Source organism: Haliotis asinina, chromosome 3 (genome assembly GCF_037392515.1).
Source record: "Haliotis asinina isolate JCU_RB_2024 chromosome 3, JCU_Hal_asi_v2, whole genome shotgun sequence".
NCBI lineage: Eukaryota > Metazoa > Mollusca > Gastropoda > Lepetellida > Haliotidae > Haliotis > Haliotis asinina.
The window spans coordinates 24,241,764-24,264,330 of NC_090282.1; the positions used below are offsets into that span (position 1 = coordinate 24,241,764).

The 22,567-nt window shown below is 38.2% G+C and overlaps 2 protein-coding genes across 2 annotated transcripts; one reads left to right on the forward strand and one right to left on the reverse strand.

Moving 5' to 3' along the window:
- Positions 1–780: 780 nt before the first annotated feature.
- Positions 781–4,159, reverse strand: LOC137277712 (translocon-associated protein subunit beta-like). The gene is made up of 6 exons (XM_067809601.1): positions 3,856–4,159; positions 2,572–2,741; positions 2,329–2,427; positions 1,896–2,007; positions 1,409–1,486; positions 781–965 (listed from the first exon to the last, which is right to left on the reverse strand). Exons 2-6 carry the CDS (start codon positions 2,739–2,741, stop codon positions 855–857), a joined length of 570 nt encoding a protein of 189 aa, XP_067665702.1. The 5' UTR covers positions 3,856–4,159; the 3' UTR covers positions 781–854.
- LOC137277711 (ubiquilin-1-like) lies at positions 4,159–22,024 on the forward strand. Its single transcript, XM_067809600.1, has 15 exons — positions 4,159–4,293; positions 7,369–7,521; positions 10,209–10,256; positions 10,759–10,890; positions 11,124–11,249; positions 12,026–12,076; positions 12,248–12,325; positions 12,856–12,973; positions 13,265–13,447; positions 13,843–13,982; positions 14,199–14,282; positions 14,807–14,922; positions 15,647–15,872; positions 16,996–17,080; positions 17,765–22,024. The coding sequence occupies exons 1-15, from the start codon at positions 4,189–4,191 to the stop codon at positions 17,824–17,826; spliced, it is 1,707 nt and encodes a 568-aa protein (XP_067665701.1). The 5' UTR covers positions 4,159–4,188; the 3' UTR covers positions 17,827–22,024.
- Positions 22,025–22,567: the final 543 nt, after the last annotated feature.

Sequence of the window (22,567 nt, forward strand, 5' to 3'; positions counted from 1 at the left end):
TAAGGTGTTCACTACCCCACAAGGGAACTATTTGTGAAGCGCATCACCTTGATAATGCTGAACTATTTCTAAAAGCAGCATAAAACTAAACTGACTCACTCACTTTATGACCACATGCTCAAACCAGCACTGTAAACTATGGCTCTGAGGCAGCGGAGACAGCTTATGTGGAAGACCAATGTTCATGCTTCAAACAAACTTGAATCAACCATTAACATCAAGGCCATCTAAACCAAGGGTTGGCCAGTGCAAAAATGCACATTGCAATGAGTCTAGGTGCATGACAACAGGCACTGGATGATTAAGTATACCAATAAAAATAAGTGAAAGAACACACACGTAAGTGGTGACCGACATATTGCAAGAACAGTTTTAAGCTGATGGTGTTCTTTAACTTCTTTTCAGTAGTACACATTGAAACAGTTTCATAGACACGTTCATAATGAAATTGATGCAATTAGTAGATAAGTCTAAACAGGACATGTGGCACATGTCCATGTAGGTATTATTGATACTTTGTTGATATCAACTTGCATGATACTTGGGCATATAAATGTCTGAAGATGCATAATTCAGGGACTAGATCTTCCTGCTAACCAACCCCTTCAGATTTCAAAAGAAATGACAGAAACTCTCATGGACATTACCAATTAGTAACACAAGGTCTAGTAGAGGAGAGGAGAGATGGGTTACAATAACAGGCTCTTTGTGTCATTATAGGCTGCGGTTCTTTCCAAAATCTTCAGCACCATGTGCACACAAAACTCCAATACATGGAAGTAAGTTTGTAAATTTTTATTTTAAAAAAAGACAAAATAATGTGATGCATGAGTGACTAAAGATTGCATAGAATGTTAATTCTTCTTAGGTTTTGGAGTGTCGTATTTACTCTTGCTGCTGTACCACAGGAGGTAGGGAATTCCAAGTGAGGGCAGAGTCATCACAGCAAACACCAGCCAGTCCAGCTGAAACATGGCACACACTTGTAGTTGTAACTCATTGTGGACATGTAATAGTATTTATACAGATTTCATCAGGCACCACTAGCAATGATATTGTTCAGAAGTCTCTATAGCATTGTGGTGATACAACTGTTTTCTTGTATCAGAGTCTATGTTTTGATTGATTGGTAATCAGACTAATATGGAAGGAGCTTTGAGGAAGATACAGACCACTACTTAACATGTGTATTTGATGGACTTACCTGTAACGCACACTCGTTTATGAAAAAATGACTAACTTATTCTTTCATATCAGTATTGTATAAGCTACAGATGCTCCATTTACCACAGTACATCAGGATTTTGATCATACATATTTAAATTCCAAATCTAGTTTGAAAGTATTTAATGGCATGCCGATTTGGGAGAAATGTTGAGCAGGTACAGATTCATCTGTGTGTACTCACCACATGTGGGGAGAAGCGCCTTTCAAAGTCCTTTTTGTTGACAATACCACCTTCTCCAGGGGCACTGGTGTAACCAAACTGTCAACATGAACAAGTCACATGCAGTCATAAGTTAGATATTTATCCCTCCATGTATCTTATTTGTGTCTGAAGTTAAATGCTTCTTTCTCTTATTACATATTTGTATATCAAAGAGTACAATGAGTGCAGCTGCCTGTTGTCTTGTTTGTTCACTGTGGCTTTTTTTCTGCTTTCATGACCCCCTTCTTTGTGATCTTAATGTACATTAGAACTAATTCAACAACAATTCCAGTCTTTAACTTTTATGTCAGGATAGAAATGTAGAACTAATGTAAGCAAAATAATGGCACCCAGCAAACATAGTAAACTATACCATGACAAAGCATTATCCTAAACAAATCTTGGGCCAAGGTAGCTTTATCAGTGAGCTTAAGTTTCAGGAAACAATAACATGTGTCTATTTTACCTGTGTCTCTGTGGCTTCCTCTGAAGCCTTGTAGTTCACTTCAGCTGAGGTGAAGTTGAAATAGCCAGATTTTGTTGGCCTTAAAATGACAGCATGGGTCACGTTGGAGTTGCTGACATGGGTTAAGGTAAAATATAAACAGGAAAATGTTGTAACAACACTGTTCACATATGACATAGCAATGAATATTTCCAAGTTTCAAAAAACAATTCCACAAATTAAAAAGCCTGATTAACAAAAATGTTAGTTGCTTGCATTTTCCTATTAATGACAGTGATTTTCATAGGTCTACACTATTTCACTTTGATTCAGGATTACAAATGTTATACAATTCATGTATGGGGTTTTTTTTCAATGAGACATCATCACAGAAACAAAAGATATAATAAAAAAAACTCATTTAATATCATACAAAAATAGATAAAAAGGATACGGAGCTATTCTGTCCCACTGAACTTGTAAGTTTCCATTCACAACTTCAAAATCAGCTTCCGGAAAGCTATCATCTTTTAGTTGAACACCTAAAGCTGCACTGAAAAAGGAAACAAGTGTTAAAAAACAACAACTTGCACTGTTTATTATCACATCTTTATACATTTATAAAAGCAAAACACAAAATTCCTACATGGTAAAGAGTCAGCAATACACAGTGAAAACATACAAATAAAATTCTCACCTTCCTCCAACATTAAATATTCTATATTCTACTGTCAAATCTTTGCCTTCTACTAGGTACTGGTTCAGAATGTTCTTCGATGCCAGTAACCTGGCCTCCCCAGCATCTTCTGCTGGACACACCACAAACAGGCTTACAGCCAAAATCACGGCAGCTACCAACAGATTCATCTGGAAAAACAAAAAACTGTCAATATGGTGTATGTGTGCTAAACAAGCCAAAACGTCCACACTCAAACAAACAACTACTGATACAGGAAAGGTTCGACCAGGGTGTCCATAAATATATAGCAAAAAACCCATCAAAGCTAACGGCTGATTATGTAACCTAGATGACAGGTGGTACCTGGGGGCCATTTACTTTAAACCCTATTGGTTAGACCATTTTTATTGCTGCTAATGAAATGGCCTTGGGCAACAGGAAGATGACCACCTTAGTAACAATAGCCTTGGATGATTCCAGATTACATGGATTTCATAGTTAAGTGTCTGTAACATTAAAGTTGGTTATGAAAGATGATGGTATGTTTTTGTATCACTATTATGCATTGGCATGGATAACAATTTCACATCTAAGGTAAAGTTGGTAACGCGGATATTAATTATGTCCAGCCACCACATACAGCTGTACTGAAACATATTTATAGATGTAACTTCATAATGCCTATAAAAGGTTGGAAATTAGTAACGCATGTTTCTGTTTTTAATCAAGTCTCAAATGAAAGAAAGCACGAGATGTAATCAACCTTTGCTTAAATTGAAAAAAACCCACCTCCATGCAGGTATATTTAAACACATAATCAGACTATATTATGAATTCACACTCATAACCCACTCATGAACAGAAAATTCCAGTATTCGACCATAAAACTACGTACAACATACAGTATAAGCATGATAACACTGTTGAGGTATCTCCGATTTCCAACCAATCTGTTACAACAAATAATCACATCATAGACATATCATAAGGTAAGTAGGTGATTTAGAGTGCACGATTTAAATGCAAATAATAACCAAGTGACTTTTACGGTCACTTTTACTTTAATCATCATGTGTGACGTATGATGGTCACAAAATTCAACTCTGACCTGTCACCAGTATTGGCTATTCGCCACGTCGACATGTTCTAATGAGAGAACTGAATTTGTTTATACAACCATTTAATACGATTATCAACGCACGGATCAGACAAGATGCATATGAGAGAACCAACACCCAAAATATATACAACAATTTTAAGGTGGAAGTGAAAATAAACAACTCGACATGTTCACTAACTCACCACGCTTCTAAGTCAAAGCCGGCCAGTGTGAAAAGGAAGTCAGAAGCGTTGTGAGCTTGTGATTTCATACTACTCCCCAAAGAACTAATCCCTATCATATATGCAAGTAATGGAGAACGAGATATGCATTTTCTTTAGATCCATCAAATTACTGACGGGTGACATACTGCAGATCACAGCAATATGGGTTTAAACACCCCTATATAAATCAGAAAATTATATAGTAGTTATAATTTGATTAAATGTTCAGGAAAATTCAAAACAAGGATTGGTCCCTACAGTTACCGGATATCCGTCAGTCGTTCCCAGAGTTCCCGACTAAAAAGAACAATCATGGCGGAGAGTACGGAAAATTCTGGATCTTTGATCACAGTTACCGTCAAAACACCGAAAGAAAAACATGATATAAAACTATCAGCGGATTCTACAGTGAAGGAGGTATACTAAGTAATTGTGTGATCTAACACGTTGATTTCATGTGACCCATATCTCTCGCATATCGTGGTAACAGGTGCCCCGAATATGCATCGAAAATATCATCTTTTTCACTGAGTTGCTTGATAATGTTGATCAAATTGACGTTCAAAGTCATGCCTTTTTTGATAAGCGTGACCGAACTCTGGCATTGACAAACACGTTGTCTGTATGGTAGGATGTTTTAGGTCGTCTTGCCTGGAAGTCTTTCATCTGAGTGTAGACAATTTCAGTGTGGTATCAATTACGAAACGCTGAAGTAAGGACCATGAAAATATGTGAGAATTACTAAGATCATGGTGGATACTTTGAGAATCATAAGGACTGTATGATTTTTAATATTTTCTCATAATGTTGATTTAAGTGACTGGTGAAACTTACACATTCCACTGATAAGGTGGTTTTTTTTCCATTATGAGGGATAATTCTGTCAAGGAATGAAGGATGCTCAATCCCTTCCAATCAAGAACTTGTTTATGTCCCCTTTTCCAATGAACACCCTTCACAGTCCTTAAGCTTAGAGTGCTCAGTTAAGTTTGCTACTTTTGATTTAAGTGTACCAGAGATTGTGTTTGTGGTGTGCAAATCAAAATATGATTTATACATATGTCATATTTTGGTCATGTTCATTAATTGGGCACAGTTACTTTTGATTATGAGTTATTAACAGGATAACAAATGCCCCATACCCCTGAAGATACAAAATTGACCTAACATATTTGGACCAGTTTTTGAGCTTTAATGGTCGACCAGTAAATGGATAATTTAGACCCAAATTTGGATGATTCATAGTCATACCTTAACGTAAATGATTCATACCAAAATTTGGATGGCTTACATCTGTTTGCTGCAGTACCAAAACCAGTTTATCTGTTAGCTGTAACTGGTTTTGGATTTATTTAATGATAAGAGATATCTTTTAGCTGTGGTTAAACAGATACCTTTCAGGTGAGATCAAGTGTTTGGGTTTTCTTGAACATAAACAGGTTGGTTTGTCACAACATATCTCTTGTCTCAAACATGATTTCCAGCCCATTGCATATATACTGGGACCAGTGAAATTATGAATAATGATCTATCTACTCACTGACACACTGATAAAATATCAAGCATAAAAATACCAATGTCCCTAGCTTATTTTGTCAAGTATAATTGTAATTATTCTATTCATCTAAGATTCTAATATGGTTAATGTTGAGGTCATGAACAAACATTGATTTGAGTGTGGTAACATCTTGTGAGTATATGTCATGCTTCAAATAAGCAAAACAAGTACTTTTCTATTACTGTTTCATTTTTGAAGCATGAGATAATTATTAATGAACAATGAGCTATGTGTGTGCAAACATGTTCCAGTTTCACCATGTTTACTATGTCATACATTGTGTTCATGGACAAAGTGTTACCTCTGTCTAAATGTTTTAAAGGGTTTTTTCCTTCAAACTTTAAAGACTGAATTTGGATCAAATGTGTACGATACTGCCCATGAAAAGTTGAGACTCACTTAAAGCATTTCATTTTATGTTCTGTTTTTCTATACTTGTGGTTACATGAGGATAAATTTCTCCACTAACTTGCGGGAACCAACTGCAAACCTTGTGCAGTTAAATTGCATGAGGATCATGCATCAAGTTGACGATAAGCATGTACAGATTTTGGGCAAGTGGACAGCTGTGTTTTAATGAAAAGCTTTGTTAAGAATTCACCAAGTTTCACTGAGTTTCATTATTTATTGAACTTGAATTGACAAAAATCTTTTCAACATCTAGTTTAGAACAGTTGACTGAAGTAAATGGCTAGTATTACACTTGTGACTCTAAACTTTTGATGGGAGTACATATGTGTTCTATATCTCTTAATCATGTTTTTGCCAAAGTTGCAATGATTGATCTTACTAGTGAAATTTACCATTGCGAGTGAATGTGAAATAAACTGTTGTAGATTTGTCAGTCTTGACTTGAGACTGGTTTAGTTACAAATACGTATTAATGTGCACTTGTTTATAATTTATGCAGATACTAGTTCCATAAGCTTAAACACTTTCTAGCCTAAGGCTATCCTGTCAGTCAAGTCAGAAATATATTGTACTCTGCAATGACTGTCATGCCAAAGGGATTTCAGATTTATAGTCTGAATGGCACTTGTTCTGAATGCCGATATATTTTCATTATTGTAAATTGCCCTTTGTCATGTTTGTTGTTTTAGTGTATATGGTTTTCATGTCTTAAGGAAGATGAAGGTAAAAAGTACAGGCAGTGGCAAGAAATGATTTCGGAGGGTACATGGATGAAATGTTAGCAATTTGTTGAAAAGTATTGTACTTCTTAGTTGTGACATATTCCATGGTGTGATATGGTTGGACAATACTTTTAACCCTGGATGATAACAATTTAAGTCATTGTTTTTCGGGACCTCTCACAGCAAACCACAACAGTTAAAATCTGTTACCCTTTTGCTTTACTCCCTGTTGTATTATGTGAACTTGGAACATTAAAACTGAAACACTGTCCAAAACATCATAAATTCCATAACATTCACTTGAAATGAGAACTGAAACACCATCACCATCTAATATCATGATATTCCCAGAATTATATTTGGCCTTGGTCAAAGCTTGATATTCAAAAATGTGTCTGCAACAAATGTGATTATTATCCCCAGCATTTTCCATTTATTGAATTTGAATCATGGTGTATATATATATATATTATATGATTCTTGTTCATCTCAGTCCTGCTATTACGGCATCATATCATTTCAATATATATCATGCCATGATATGCAAAACAGGCACTGTTATCGCTGTTATTGTGTTATATTGTGTTGATATGAAAGAATGGCTGTAGTAAATCTGAGCATGATTTCACCTTCCAGGCATGTTGGGGACAACATTTTTAAAAGTTGAGATTATGGTAGGGGCAGGATTATTTGCATTTTGCTGTGACAAATTTAAAGTATGGAAAACATTCAAAACCTTATGAATCTCAAGTTTCTAATGGTTTGATCAGTATTGTTATGTTATACTATGATCCATTTCAGCTGAGGGAAAAGGTGTCAAAAGAATTTGGCGCCCCAGTTGAGCAGCTATGTCTGATATTTGCTGGCAAGATTCTGAAAGAGAATGAGACACTGACACATCATGGCATCAAGGATGGACTCACTGTGCATCTCGTTGTCAAGTCAGCTAACAGGGTGAGTTGTGTACCAGAGTTCCAAAGGGTATCATTTTTACTTGTGCTTCTTTTGAAGCAGACATACATTCTCACTCAGGAAGCCTCCCCATTTCCCTCCACATTGGTCACATGACCAGCCCTGTTTGGCACCCTCTCCTCCATCACCCGACAATGACTCCTACTACCTGAGGTACAGGGCTTCAGGGAATCAGCGCAACATGCAGCATCTGCTAGACTTTCATCTACTGCATTTACAATGACACTGCAACCTTCCGAGAGTGTACTTTCAGCACAGACATCGACAACATCTACACCCAACACATCGGATGCTTCTGCAAATCTACAGCCACTGCGGCATTTGGAATTGGACATCATCAGTCATCAACAGCTATTACAGTCACCTTGCGTGACAATTCAACAAGTCCTTCAGATGAAGTAGATGTATAGTGTGTGAACGCTTCCATTCACGAAGATCTTCACCATCAGCTGTATCATCTTGACACGGCTTAGCACGCAAGCACATATCCTGCTACAACAACAAGCATACACCGAGTACATCCCCTGATCGTCACAGACCATCATCGTTCTCCATCTTCGTTGGATGTGGTCTCCACATGCAGGTCTGCTTGGAATGGCAACCACTCCACCAATGCAAGGACGACGTTCAGCACACACTTTCAGACAACATGCGAATGCATTCTTGGAAGAATAGAGATGACTCATTTGAGCGTCCCTGACTTACATCAGAGGGAAAAAGAAGTCATCTTCTCAGACTCAGAGGTTACATCTTGAATTACGATTGGACTAGACCTCACATTACCATCAAAGGAGTCCTGTGATGCCCTCACCTACAATCTTGACATTCCCTACGATAATGCTGATATCTACTGTACTGGACAACTTATCTACGATTTCCCATACTGCGTTGAAGCATCAGCATCAGCATCAGCATCAGCATCAGCATCAGCATCAGCATCAGCATCAGCATCAGCATCATCACATCCAGTCCTTCAACATTCAGAGATTTACTTTTCAACTGACTTGGAGACTGCACTCAAACACCTTCAGCATTTCAGCAGGGAGGGTTCCCTGCATGCTTCATCAGGACACTATGGCTTGAAATATGGATCTTCATCCTTCACAGGAGCATGTGCGCATGCATGCACAAAAGCATTTGGGGAATGGGAACTATTCTACTAGACTGACACATGTGGAAGCAGCATATCAACATTTGTTGTTTAATGCCAGAAATTTCCAACTTCGAAGGAGATCAGATCATTTTATCTGCTCTACTTACTTTGAGTAAGGGTCAGCAATTCATCTCAAAAGCATCTGGCACTAACATTAGGTTGTCGTGCACCAGCAGCAAGGAATTCAACAAGATTATTTCAACACTTCAAGGAACACGGTTAATACAGTCAACCTGTACCAACGTGGGAAAGTATGGGAATTGCTGTGCAACATCTGTATAAGATAATGACGGTATACTTTTCAGTCGAAGAATACCAACACAATATCTAGGAGGACAGTCAATCCAGTATTAAGTTTTGGAAGGTTTCAACCCCTTCCAATCACTCATCTATACACATGCTAAATCGTGTATCTCTGCAGCAAGCCTGCATACTAGTGAGGGAATCACTGACTGCACAAGATTTCACAATGATCATTTGGCTGCAACTCCGGTGATGTCACACCTGGAATCTGATTGGTCTTTGAAGGACAAAGCCCTGTACAGAAAGCGACTAGTGTTCTCGTTTCAGGAAGTCATCTACAGATGTAAATAACCCTTCTGTCATTGGAAAGGCGATATTTACAACCCAGATAGCAGTCTACAGTGGCATTGGATTGTCATCACGGGGCATGAGGTCTTCTAACAGCAGATTTATTGATGTTTATTTGGAGAATTACAGCAACAGATGGCAGTTTCTGCTGCAACAGCCAGCCAGCTCTAAATAGACTTCACATGGATGAGAACTCGCTCACAACTTACAGTGTTAACGATCTGAAGATGAAGTGATTCTGGTGCCAACATCTTCATTACCGATGAAGTATGTACCTGTTCATACTACCTCTCTATCTGTCTTCATGTATATTCAGGTGATTGAAATGTTTCTGGAGCAACGGGCATGGCCTACACAAAATGGTAGCACATTATGGGAAGATTATTGATGAAGTCAGACTCAAGTTCTACATTCCAGGGAAGAAGAATCATGTAACATGAAAGTGTTGAGACAGATTCAAGCCATGACACCACAAGTCTACTCTCTCCATTACCACTATGACAGTGACAGTGGAAGAAGGGAACGTCAAGGGATTTCAAGTTTTCCACTACCTTCACATAGGGTGGGGAGAGAGGCAAATAAACATGAATCATGTGAAGTATAAAATATCAAGTTTATTCAGAAAACGACATTTTTCTGCAGCTGCTTCTGTTATATCTGTTTATCTGCCAGGTGTTAAATCACCATTCTTCTGCAATAGATATCCTAGATCATTCATCTTGAAAGTGATGTTACCAGTACCATCTCTCTTATGCTTTTTGTTAACTGCACAGATTTTCTCCCCCAACCATGTCAACTGAACCTGAAAACTTAATCGATGATTTTGCCTCTTCTGATGAAGAATGTTAATTGATGTCACTGTTTCATTATCCACCCAACTAATATGTTTTTGGTCTGAGTATTATGTCTGTTCCAACTGTTACAGAATAACGAGTCCTCATCTTCTCGGCCAGCAGCTACTACAACATCACAGGTACTGTTGTTATTGTAGCAACTCTTATAGAGTGGATAAACCCATACCTGAGTAGGCTGACATCTTTTCAAAACTATGTATACATTATCGCCTGGGTTGCTGGTATGCATCCTTATTAGATACAGACTTCTTTAAATTCAACATGAACAATAGGTTTGTTTTGGCTGATTCATGCGTGGGTTGAGAGCATTGTGTCCATTTTTTCCTGGTCATCCTGATATCAAAGCTTCTCGTTCAGTTTGCAGATTTGATCTCATCCAAATGCCTTTGTTTAGACCTTTCATATAAGAATGATATGCCTTTTGCCATACCTAAAGTAGGATACATTTCTCGAGTGTGTGTGTATATGTGAGGACAGAGGAAAATGCACTAAAATCCCAAACCCTTGCAAAACATCAACCAAAAATGAAGAAGACAGTAATGTCTTAGACTTGTGTACAGTGCCCTTATGAGATGTTCTTTGGCCTATAGTAAAAAGTGTCCTATATTTTTTCACCCACAGCCTCCCCCGAGTCAACCCAATGTGTCTGCAAGCCCCCTGGGACTTGGTGGTCTGGGAGGTCTGGCCGGCCTGGGCAACTTGGGGATGGGGTCTGCAAACTTCATGGAGATGCAGCAGAGAATGCAGACCGAGGTGAGGACAGTGCTACTGTTGACCTAAGGCTATCACTACAGTGTAAATCACAATTACCATTTTTGCATACCATCCTACTTTTAACTTGTCTGTATTACAGATTCTGTTCAAAATGATGAAGAAAAGAACAGATTTCCTCAGTCGAAAACAAATTGATCTGTCTTGTGAATGAGCTGAGCTCAGATATTGGCCTGTAGAATTTCCCTGTAAATGTCTTGATGTGTTTATTGCAGCTTTTGAGCAACCCCGATATGCTCCGCCAGATGATGGAGAACCCGTTTGTACAGCAGATGATGTCCAACCCTGATGTGATGAGGCAACTCATTACAAACAATCCTCAGATGAGGGAACTGATGGAGGTATGCCAAACAATTTCAGGGAGACCTGTGGTCATGCGGGTTAGAATTGACTTTCAGTAACCATGTTTGTCGTAGAGGTGACAAACGGGATCAGGTGGTCAGGCCTGCTGATTTGGTTGACACGTCAGCGTACCCCAAATATGTAAATTGAAGTTCATGCTGTTGATCACTTGATTGTCTGGTCCAGACTTGATTATGTGCAGATTGCCACCATATAGCTGGAATATTGCTGAGTGCAACATTAAGCTAAACTTACTCTCTCAGTTGTGGAAGAATGTTATTTTCCCAGGGGATATGCAGGTCATGGATGCATCCAATTCATGGTTGTCTCCTTTCTGTAAACAAAAGTTTACCAGTTTCTCTCTGTATTTCTTTGGTCAATGTCTGTAAGTAGCGATGTCCATTGTAGCTTCTGGCTATGTCATCTATAGTGAAAATGCTTTCGTGAATCGCCTGTGCTGGAGTTTTCAGTTTGTGTCATTCTGTGTGAGAGGTAGTTGAAATGGAGTTCACATTTTCAGGGCCTTTCATTTGTGATAATGCATACAGTTGCACCACTTTATCATTGCCTGTATTTTGTACCTGTATTTTTCAGCCCTCTGGAAAGAATTGACGAAAGGAAGTCTGTCACTTTTTGTACATATAACACCAGTTACTAGGTGTCATAAAGTATTTTATAAGATGCATGTCATGTAATGGATCTTCAGCTTACATGACATTATTTGGGTCAAAGTTTAAGTGTATTTCACTCTCAGTTATTGTCACTTTAATTGCAGCGTAATCCTGAGATAACCCACATGTTGAACAACCCGGAACTAATGCGACAGGTAGGTGGAGTTGAAGTTTGTTCTTGTAATTAGTGTATTGTGTCAGAATGACCTGGAAAACTGTAAACAACTATGATGCTTGTATATAATATGTGAATAGTCCAACAAACATTTTTGGCATATTTGTGAAGTTATTGTTGTCACCAAGTGTGTAATATGATGTTGTTGCAGACGATGGAGTTGGCAAGAAACCCAGCGATGTTGCAGGAGTTAATGAGAACTCAGGATAGAGCCATGAGTAACCTTGAGGTCAGTGCCAGGTTTTTACTGTATATTGCAGTGACATAAAACCACACGAACACTCTTTTCTGTATCTTTTCTTTTCTGTCCTGGAACATGGCTATAAGGCACAGGGCTACAGAATGTGGTAGGGATGATGCTCAGTGTACCAGTTTTTGGATTGTCTGACCAAGACATGGACTTATCATAGACAGCTGTGTCATGGTAGAAGAGTTGCTTAGGGCAGTGTTAAACCACAATCAAAACAAGAGTGTAATAGCTCACTTCAGTATTATTTCATGATTGTAGTTTCTGCCATGAATTCACAAGTCTTGCAAAATACAGATGTCCATTGGAGTTCATGTGCAAATAACTAATGTCTAGACTCACCACCTTACTTTCACAATGGGGAAATCCAACAAAGTATGTATATCAGGTAATAGAGCCAGGATTTATTTGTTTCGGCATACATGAGCTTTCCATAAACTGGTTGAACATTCCTGACTGAGAGACTACTTTGCACTGACTGACTGTTAAAATGTTTATGTTTTGTATTTCAGAGTATTCCTGGAGGTTTTAATGCCTTACAAAGAATGTATCGAGATATCCAGGAACCTATGATGAATGCAGCTCAGGAGGGATTTGGAAACAATCCTTTCTCGGGCTTGGTCAACAATGGTCAGTGGTTGGGTAGCTGCAGCAATTCACTTGGCATTGTCTCTGTTTTAAACTGATTTAGTACTGAAGTGGTGAGAAAATAATGTAACATGAATAGACATCTTAGTTTAATATTGTTAAATATTGGACATTGTTGAAATCATTGCATAACGGTGCTTTTCTGATCAGTGAATATTTCTAGAGGAGATCTGACAGGGATTAGGAAATAATGTAATATTGGAATTACTGAACTTTACTGTGTGTCATGCAGATTTCATGCTGGATCATTATTGAGTGATGTTATTGTGGCAGGAGGTGGAGAACAGCAACAGGGACGTGAAAACACTGCTCCTCTTCCCAACCCATGGGCTGCAGGTGGATCGAATACCAGCTCCACTACAGGGACAACAGGAACAACAAGTACAACAACATCAGCAACCACAACTTCATCCTCTTCTACAGCAGGAGACACTGGAGGATCTACTGGACCTTTTGGTGAGACTTTGGTGTATGTGTGTGCGTGTGCGTGTGCGTGTTGTTCAGTGCCACATTCAGCAATACCCCTGTTATATGTGCTTGCTGTATTTATCAAGTGCTGGACCAGACAAGTAAATGATTAATACTGTAAGCAGTTCTGTTAAATCCTAACCATCACGGTAAGGTGATAAACCATGAGCAAAGTGAAATAGTTTGCTGCTGGAGTTTTCCTCATTCCTGAAGTTGCTGGGTATGTTGGCACACCCATACGCTCATGAGTTTCACAAAATTGTTGTTAGGTGTCTAAGCCTGGCATGTGCTTTCTGCTAATCTATCAAACTAACAGGCTGTATATCCGCCTGAAATATGGTATAGCTCCTCGATGCACTGTTACCATCGTGTGCATTCTGCAGGTATGTTTAACACACCTGGTATGCAGAGTCTGATGTCCCAGATGTCCCAGAACCCTCAACTGATGCAGAACATGATGCAGGCTCCGTACATGCAGGCCATGCTGCAGACAATGTCCACGAACCCTGAATTAGCTCAACAGGTATTCATTTTGCTGACATTTTGAACACTCCATATTTGTTGGCAGACTTGTTCTGTGTTTAAAATTGGATTGCCTGTAGAAACTGCTGAATTTCTTTTAAAAAACGTTATTTCTAATGATGTTGCATCTGTACTAAATATTGATGAGTAATGTTACAGTATATAAGTGTTTGCTTCAATTGCTATGAAACGCTTATATTTCTGAATACATTTTCAGATTATTGGAAGCAACCCAATGTTTCAAGGCAACCCCCAGTTACAAGAACATTTTAGAATGTACCTTCCACAACTTCTTACTCAGGTATAGTTAAGACAAATGACTTACTGAACAACAGCATTAGAGGTGTGAAGCCCTTAGTACAAATGTATGAGATCATGTTACATTAGACTACAGTTACAGTCAAGCTAAACATGGAAAAAATAATGTATCAGGTTCCACAAGAAATCTGTGCATTATTTGAACAAAGTGAAATGTCACAAAGGAGAAATGTGAGGTATTAAACGAGTGTACAAATCGGTTAGAGCCTGTAATACATTTAGCATGGCAGGAGTAGAGTGTGAGTTCATGCAGTATGGCAGCAGTCCGTAGATCAAGTCTGGACCAGACAATCCATCAACATCATGAGCATCAAAGCAGGGGTGGATTCTCTAAGGAATAATCTGTTGACCACATACTTTTGAAAAAGAACTCACTGGTCACTAGCCATTCTTTTGGTTGGTTCTTTCACCTGTGTGTACCCATTGTGCAGGGCACATGGTTAATGTTGACATTCTGCTCCTTCACTAGTCAGGTTTGCAGTGGCAGTTTGTTGTTTGACGTTTCAGATGCAGAATCCAGAGATGCAGACAATGATGACCAATCCACGGGCAATGGCTGCCATCATGCAGATCCAGCAGGGTTTGCAGCAGCTACAGCATGAGTCACCGGGTGCATTCCCAGGGTAGGGGAGATAACTGTAGGAGTTTGGGGTGGAGGGAGATAACTCTTAGTTATAGGGTCTGTTGGATAGGGGAGATAACTGTAGTTATGTAGGGAAGAAGGAGATGACTGAAAGGGTTATGGTTAGGGGAGATAAATATTGGTATAGTAATTGGTAGATGACTGTAATGTAAGAGACATCACTGAAGAGGTGCATTAAAGAGTGAGATCACTGAAGGGTGTAGGATAGGCTAAGATAACTTTACATATGGTAAGGAGATAACTAAAGTGGTGCATTGAAGAGGGAGGTAACTGATGGCTGTTGGATTAACTAAATTTAGATTTTGAGAGTATGGGAACACCTTGGGGATCTGCCATACTGCATTATTGTCTTGTTGAAAGATGCCACACTCAACAGTGTGTTAGTTATATGATGGCAATCTGTTTCACCTGTAATTTGGAAAAGACAAGAATGTGATGGACATGATGAGCACCTGTCTATGCACATGAGACATGGTATTAAGGTATAGAGAATGGACATCCCATTTTGTTAACTTCTTTATCAGACAGCATGCTGATTATGTGGGATCTTTTTTCTTCCAAATATGTTGCATGAAAGTCAGTAGGATTGCCTCAAATTTAGTTGGTGTTAGGATAAACATTTTGCTAATAATGTTGTACATTATTGTCTGTCCTATTTTTATTGAACATATCTGCAGCTTGAAGAACATTCCCTCATATTTCAGACTCATTGGTATGCCGAACCTAGCAGGTGTCAGTACCCCTACCACAAGTACAGCCAGCACCACCTCCCCTACCTCCCCCACCACGGCAACAACAACAGCGGGGACCACTACATCTCCCGCTTCACCCATAGGGGCAGGAACAGGGACAGCGCCAGACCCAGGAAACCCAGACCAGTTTAATAATATGATGGCTCAAATGATGCAGATGATGGTTGGGGGTCAGATGGTAGGTGCCACATGTGACTGTCGCTTTAACTTATCGCTGAATTCACCTCCAGTATTCATGAATCTATTGAGATTCCAGGACAAAATTAGTGAATGAAAAGTCAGTTTTGGCCTTGTTAACATTGAATTGGAAGACATTTATCCCTAAATTTGGGCACAGTTCAATATTGAAATAATCAAATGTTTTTTTTCCTTTGTATGAGAATAGAATGCACACATTGGAATAGTTAATGAAGATATGGGAATAAACCCAAACCTAACATATGATGCAGTATCCTAAAGGCACAGTTGGAATATAGACATGACACAGCTGTAGGGTTTGGTGTATGGACATGACACAGCTGAAGGGGTGGTACATGGAAATGTCACAGTTGTAGGGGTGGTAGATGAACATGACATAGCTGTAGGGGTGGTATGTGGACATGACAGCTGTAGAGGTTAGTATGCGGTTGTGACACAGCTGCAGGGGCGGTACATGGACATGACACAGCTGTAGGGGATAGTATTTGAACATGATACAGCTTTAGGGGGTGGTATGTGAACATGACACAGCTGTAGGGGGTGGTATGTGAACATGACACAGCTGTAGGGGGTGGTATATGGACATGACACAGCTGTAGGGGGTGGTATATGGACATGGCACAGCTGTAGGGGGTGGTATATGGACATGACACAGCTGTAGGGGTGGTATATGGACATGGCACAGCTGTAGGGGGTGGTATATGGACATGGCACAGCTGTAGGGGGTGGTATATGGACATGACAGCTGTAGGGGGTGGTATATGGACATGACACAGCTGTAGGGGTGGTATATGGACATGGCACAGCTGTAGGGGTGGTATATGGACATGGCACAGCTGTAGGGGGTGGTATATGGACATGACACAGCTGTAGGGGGTGGTATATGGACATGACACAGCTATCTGGGATAGGACGTAGACATGACACTGCAGTATCCAGTATTGGGTGATACTCTTCCTCAGTGATACTGCAAGAGAGTATTGCTCAAAGCAACATAAAACCAAACTCTCTCCTTAACACTTATGTGGTATCAGTCACTGAAGACTTGTGATTTTAAAGATGTCTGCAGTTGAACTTATTCTTGCGTCTTTTTCTTCCTGTAGAACCAACCCCCAGATCTGAGGTATGCATCCCAGCTAGAACAGTTAACATCCATGGGCTTTGTAGATAGAGAAGCAAACATACGAGGTGAGTAACCTGATGGTTTGTATAGTAAGAACAGTTTGAGAGATAGGCTTATCAACTCATATGCCAAGAGAAAAAGAAAATAAAAGTTGTAGATATTACCCCTCCCCCCATCCTTTTGCTATATGGACGTTACCCATGAAGATCGGGGTTAGAATTCATCTTTAGACCCATGCGTGTAATCAGGTGGCCATGCTTGCTGACACATATGATCCCAGTTGTGTAGATCGATGCTCATGCTGTTGATCACCGGAGTGTAAGATACAGACTCGAATATTTACAGACTGCAGCCATATAGCTGGATTATTGCGAACAATAACCAAAAAAATATCGAACTCTATGGAAATGTTGAAAGGCAGTTTCACTGATTTTATTGAGACAAATTGCATAGCACACCATCATGATTTTGTCATCATTTGATAAGATGTATGTTTTTGCCAAATTTGACTAAAATCTTTAGAACATTCAGGAATACAAAGTACTCCAGGTTGAACAGGGATGATGTGGTGGCCTAGTGGTTAAAGACCTTGAGTTGATTCCTCAAAGGAATACAATGAGTGAAGACTATTTCTGTTGACAACCCTGGCATCATATTGCTGGAATATTGATGAAAGCAGTGTAAACCTCACTGACTCACTCATAACTGAACTGATCTCAAACCCTGACTGATTGTTTTGTACATTTCAGCATTGACGGCTACCCTTGGTGATGTGAATGCAGCCATTGATAGGCTTCTACAACAAAGATGATGTGGTTTAAATAAAAGAAAGACAGTGCTTTAAGAGGATTTCTTTGTTGTGAAAATAAGGAAAAAGGGATATGCCACCACATGACTTTGAAATAGTGGTATTCAGTGGACTATGATAGGTACTGATTTTGTGTATTAGTTAATAAATTCACTCTGAATCATAATGATTACCTTGGTAACCATACTACCAAGGGGGAAAAAAAAAGATTTTTTTTACCTGTGCAGGTTAATAAATGATCTTTGCATGTATATATTTATATACATCTGGCACAACTGTACATTTTTTTTATTTCACAGTATCATATATTTGGATGAAAAATTAAAAATGTACATATTAATCAAGCTCTGCTCTGTTGCTTCTGTTTAAGCCCTGTAAGACAATTTTAACATAAGTTTCAAACATTGTAACTTGATTTTAAGGATAGGATTGACAAAGGTCAAACATTTGACTGTGATATTGTGATGCCCCAAAAGAGAAAATAGAACTGTATGTTTGTTGGAGGCAAAGCATCATTAGAGTTAACAATTTCCATCACTTATACTTTACCAACATGAATGACTCAGCCTGTAGTGAAGGAAGGATTTACATGGAACGAAAACGGATAGTTTCAAGGATAGGCTTAGAGAAAAGTTATGAGTATTTCATCCAGCAGAGTTGTTAAAGGAGTAAGTTATTTGTTATGTATGTGAAAATGTGTTGGTTGACAATTGTACTCTTCCAGATAAACAGAGGTTACACTTGGAACACCCAATCTGTGCTTATGTCTTTTTTCATTCCTTTAATTTCACTTTTATGTCAGGTTTATTACACAAGTTTCAAAGACATTTTGCCAATATTGTATGGTTAGTTTATATATACTAAACAGCAAGAGAAGCACAACTGTTTTTTGTCAAGTCTTCAAATAGAAGACATAAACATAAATGCATTCTTTATGAAGTTTCATTTTTTTAAAACTTGGGTTTCTGTTGCTGTTCAATATATTTGTGGTTTGAATCCCACACTTCAAGAAATGCTGATTTTCTATTCACTTCACTTTTACTTTTGCCTGTTAGCCACCAAGTGAACAGTAAAACCTTGTAAACAGCTATTTTAACTTGATATCCGGTTATTGAGATACACTAGGACTGTCATGTCTCACATTACAGAAGACTTGATAACAAAATGATGATGAACAAGAGCTTGGGCAAACAAGGTTTCATTGTATTTGAAGGTTACAAGTAATTGTTTACAAAGGTTACAGCTGAATAGTTTACAGTTTGAAGAAAGAAGTTATTTCTTCTGGGTGTAAATATCACTTTGAGAATGAACATTAAGAATTGAAGAGATGTGTACGTGGCTGTATCTGGGATGCTCAGCCTCAGAGTATGATGTCGGTATTTGTAGATGTTAAAGTGCGTTCTCATAGTGCTACTTGTAGTAACAACTTGTAGCATGCAACACAGTTGCAAAGTCAAAAACTCCTCAGTTGTAACAATTTTGAATCCCATTCAACTAGTTCTTGCTGAGTTATAAGACATAGGACTTGTACCATTTAATACTAGAAGTCACAGGATCTCAACCAGTGAAATTGCTTAGATCAGTGTCCAGCTCAGTCTGACATCCCTTTGATTGTTGATGACCTTGTTTCTGAGAAATCTGAGGGAACTGATTAGTGTTTCAGTTGAGAATTCAGTAACAAACCCAGATAGATTTTGAACCAAAGTTATTACAATCTGTTTTATTACAACAAGTCATATGCTACAAGTTGTTACTATTACTGATACCCGAGACCTACAGAGTATGTTGAAAGATTGCCAAAGCTATCTGTAACATCAGCATTTGTCATATGTGGGACATTTTCCCATGTGTCAGATCTTATAATCAAAATGTTTTCCTGTACTCAAGCTTAATGTGTTATGATTTACTGCAACAGCTTGTTTTTAGTCAAAATCCATTATAATGTTTCATGGTATATTGGGGACAAGATTCTGTGTCAATGTCTTAGAAAGTGATGTTACTCCACTCAAACAGGGTTGTGATGTGGAAACATGATATGAAACTGAGGGTCAAGGTTCTTGGAAAAAACATAATTTTACAGCTATGGATATTTATCTTGCATGAAATTATCACTTTTGTAAACAGCAAAATGGATCATTAAATTTTGTTGCATGGCATGTTCAAAGTGCTTCTGTTATATTCATAACAAGAATCTGATTATCAGTTGTGATTTCTAACACTTTATGACCAGCTTCAGGTGGGATTGAATATAGGTGCATTATTTTAGTGGTCTGGTTGTTGAATATGATACAACTGAAATAGTGTTCCAAGCTGCATATAACCAAACCCACCATTGTCAGTTTTCTAAAAATCATTTCTAGAATTGGTTTCCTATTATTTGCTAAGAAGCTTACTGGTTTGTTGTTGTCAAGCAGTTACATTTCACAGTTACATTCTTCATGTAGCATGAGGCTGATAGGCCAGAAATAATATCTTTGTGTTTCTTCGTGCAAAATGTCTCTCCCAAGCAAAACAAGATGATTTCTGTGTTGTGATCAATCTTTTTGTACTTGCAATAAATTAACATACAGCTTTGTATCATCATAATCATCTGTTAATGTTCATCTTTGAATGAATTAAAGCCGAAATACAACAGAGTCACTATGTATTTGACTGGTCCTGAAGGAAAGAGGGTGTTTGTTTTGTGAAAAGACTTGAAGTTTCTATGCTAAGTGATCACATGCACTATTAATCCAACCCTTGGTGATGTTAGGGCTTATTGTGTTATGTTATTGGTATCTATAATCACTTCACTGAGTCTGCTTGTTACATTGTGGAGTGATGGTATTGATAAATTACAAACATCATGGTTAGACTTGCAAATTATATGGAATGTGAAAAGTCATTATTTGTAATCAATAATGTTCAATAATAATAGTATTTAAAGTTTTTTTTGTGTTTAAAGTTAAAGGGAAAATTTATCCTTTGACATCCATGATTTTATATGTTGAACATGTTGAATACCTAAATGAGAAAAAAAATACTGGCCTGGAATGAAAAATTGGGAAACCAGACTTACAGAAAATATATATGTAAATTCTCAGTATTTAATGTCTGTTAGTGTAAATTTGCCTCAGCCATACATATCTTCATATCAAACATATTAAATGTAATTTCAACCAAACCTGTAACTAGGAATTAAGTAAGTTTGATAATATAATGGTAATATTTAAGATTGTGTTGTGCTCTTCTTTCTGTTCTGCCATTCAGGACAGGCTGTTATCTGCAATAAGAAAAATATTGCCTCATGGTTCCTTTAGGAGCATCTTGATAAAGTTAGTATTTATTGTTTAATGAACTACTTGTTTCACTGACTTATATTTTGAGCCAATTAATACCTAATTATTATACAGGAGACTCAGAGGAGGAAGCACTTCAGATGTTATTTCTTCATTTGACTGGAACTTTTTAGTTTATCAAGGTAACTTAGTCCTATACTGGTTATGGCCTTAGGAACACACATGTCCACACAAAGAGCCTCTGTAATGGATGTTTGCTTATGAATTTATGTCAATACTCAGGAAATGGATTTGGCAAAACTGGTGTTTGTTTGCAGGTGCTAACATACTGTAGTGGAACTGATATGGTCAGGTATGAGCTATACATATATGTTCATTGTTGGACATTAGCAATAGTATACTATTCAAAACAAGTTAAGGACACCCTCAATTAGAAAACTGAGGCAGTAGTGCCCATCAGTTGTGACAGACTAACTATAGTCTTTTGAGAAGAAAACAGGTGTTCATCAGCTTTGTTTGAGTGGTAAATATTACTAATGGCAGTATTGGCAAGTCACCTACTACCAGATTCCCCTAACGGCCAAAATCATATACAGTGTTGTAGTGGCTTATGACATCAACCTACTGCAAAGATGGACATGTCTTTCTTGGGACTGCTTTTCACTTCTCCAGTGCTTTCTGTGATGGGTACAAGAACCTGTCCACTTAAGCATATTCCAGCACATTTCTCTTCTCCCCTGTGGTATTACAGAGCATTACCATGCATCAGTGTTCATATGGAGTATCCTCAGCTAAGCAGATAGGAGCATTATTCTGTCATGATCCCCTCAGACAAATACCGGTATATATGTTGTCAGTCTGTACTGCAGTTGATTTCATCAACAGTTTTCTTGCTGTTTTGGAAATAAATAGCTTGAATTATCGTCCAGTTTGGTGTTTTGTTTGTGTAGAAGAGCTATGAAGGCCATGCAGAAGGAGCAATGACATTATTCAACAAACTGCAAATATGTTGACACACTTTATCGCTAATTGAATAATCTGTTATTTATCCTGCATTTAATAGCCTGGAAAGCAGGCGTGCCTGACTCAGAATATGCCACATATTTTGACAATTTCTAATGTTAACCCCTATGCTTTATTGTGAACCTTGGAGGTCATATCTAATATATTCATAATTAGTCAGTAGGGAAAACTGAGTCTATACCAGAAAAAAGTCCACTGAGCAAAAGAGCCCTGCTTTGAGGTTTAAAACTTTGGAAAACTTAAAGTCTAACTAGCATAAGACACTGCTCAGAGGACCTGTCAGAATAGTTGGCTGATCGGTTACCACTGAAGTATTTGGTTCCAACAATCAAGCATTCATTCAAGTCTTAATTACAATATAATATGCATAAACTCACTTATATGTGCGGTAATTTTCAGTTTTGGAATAAGACTTAGGAGAAATATTTCAAAGGATGATAAAG

Bases quoted from the DNA above. Each gene is read 5' to 3' on its own strand.
- LOC137277712 (XM_067809601.1), bottom strand. From the start codon at position 2,741: ATGAATCTGTTGGTAGCTGCCGTGATTTTGGCTGTAAGCCTGTTTGTG. The intron at 2,428-2,571 runs GTGAGAATTTTA...TTCCTTTTTCAG, and splicing joins ATATTTAATGTTGGAGGAAG to TGCAGCTTTAGGTGTTCAAC. The intron at 2,008-2,328 runs GTATCCTTTTTA...AACCCATGTCAG, and splicing joins CAGTGGGACAGAATAGCTCC to CAACTCCAACGTGACCCATG.
- LOC137277711 (XM_067809600.1), top strand. From the start codon at position 4,189: ATGGCGGAGAGTACGGAAAATTCTGGATCTTTGATCACAGTTACCGTC. The intron at 4,294-7,368 runs GTATACTAAGTA...GATCCATTTCAG, and splicing joins CGGATTCTACAGTGAAGGAG to CTGAGGGAAAAGGTGTCAAA. The intron at 12,974-13,264 runs GTCAGTGGTTGG...TTATTGTGGCAG, and splicing joins CTCGGGCTTGGTCAACAATG to GAGGTGGAGAACAGCAACAG.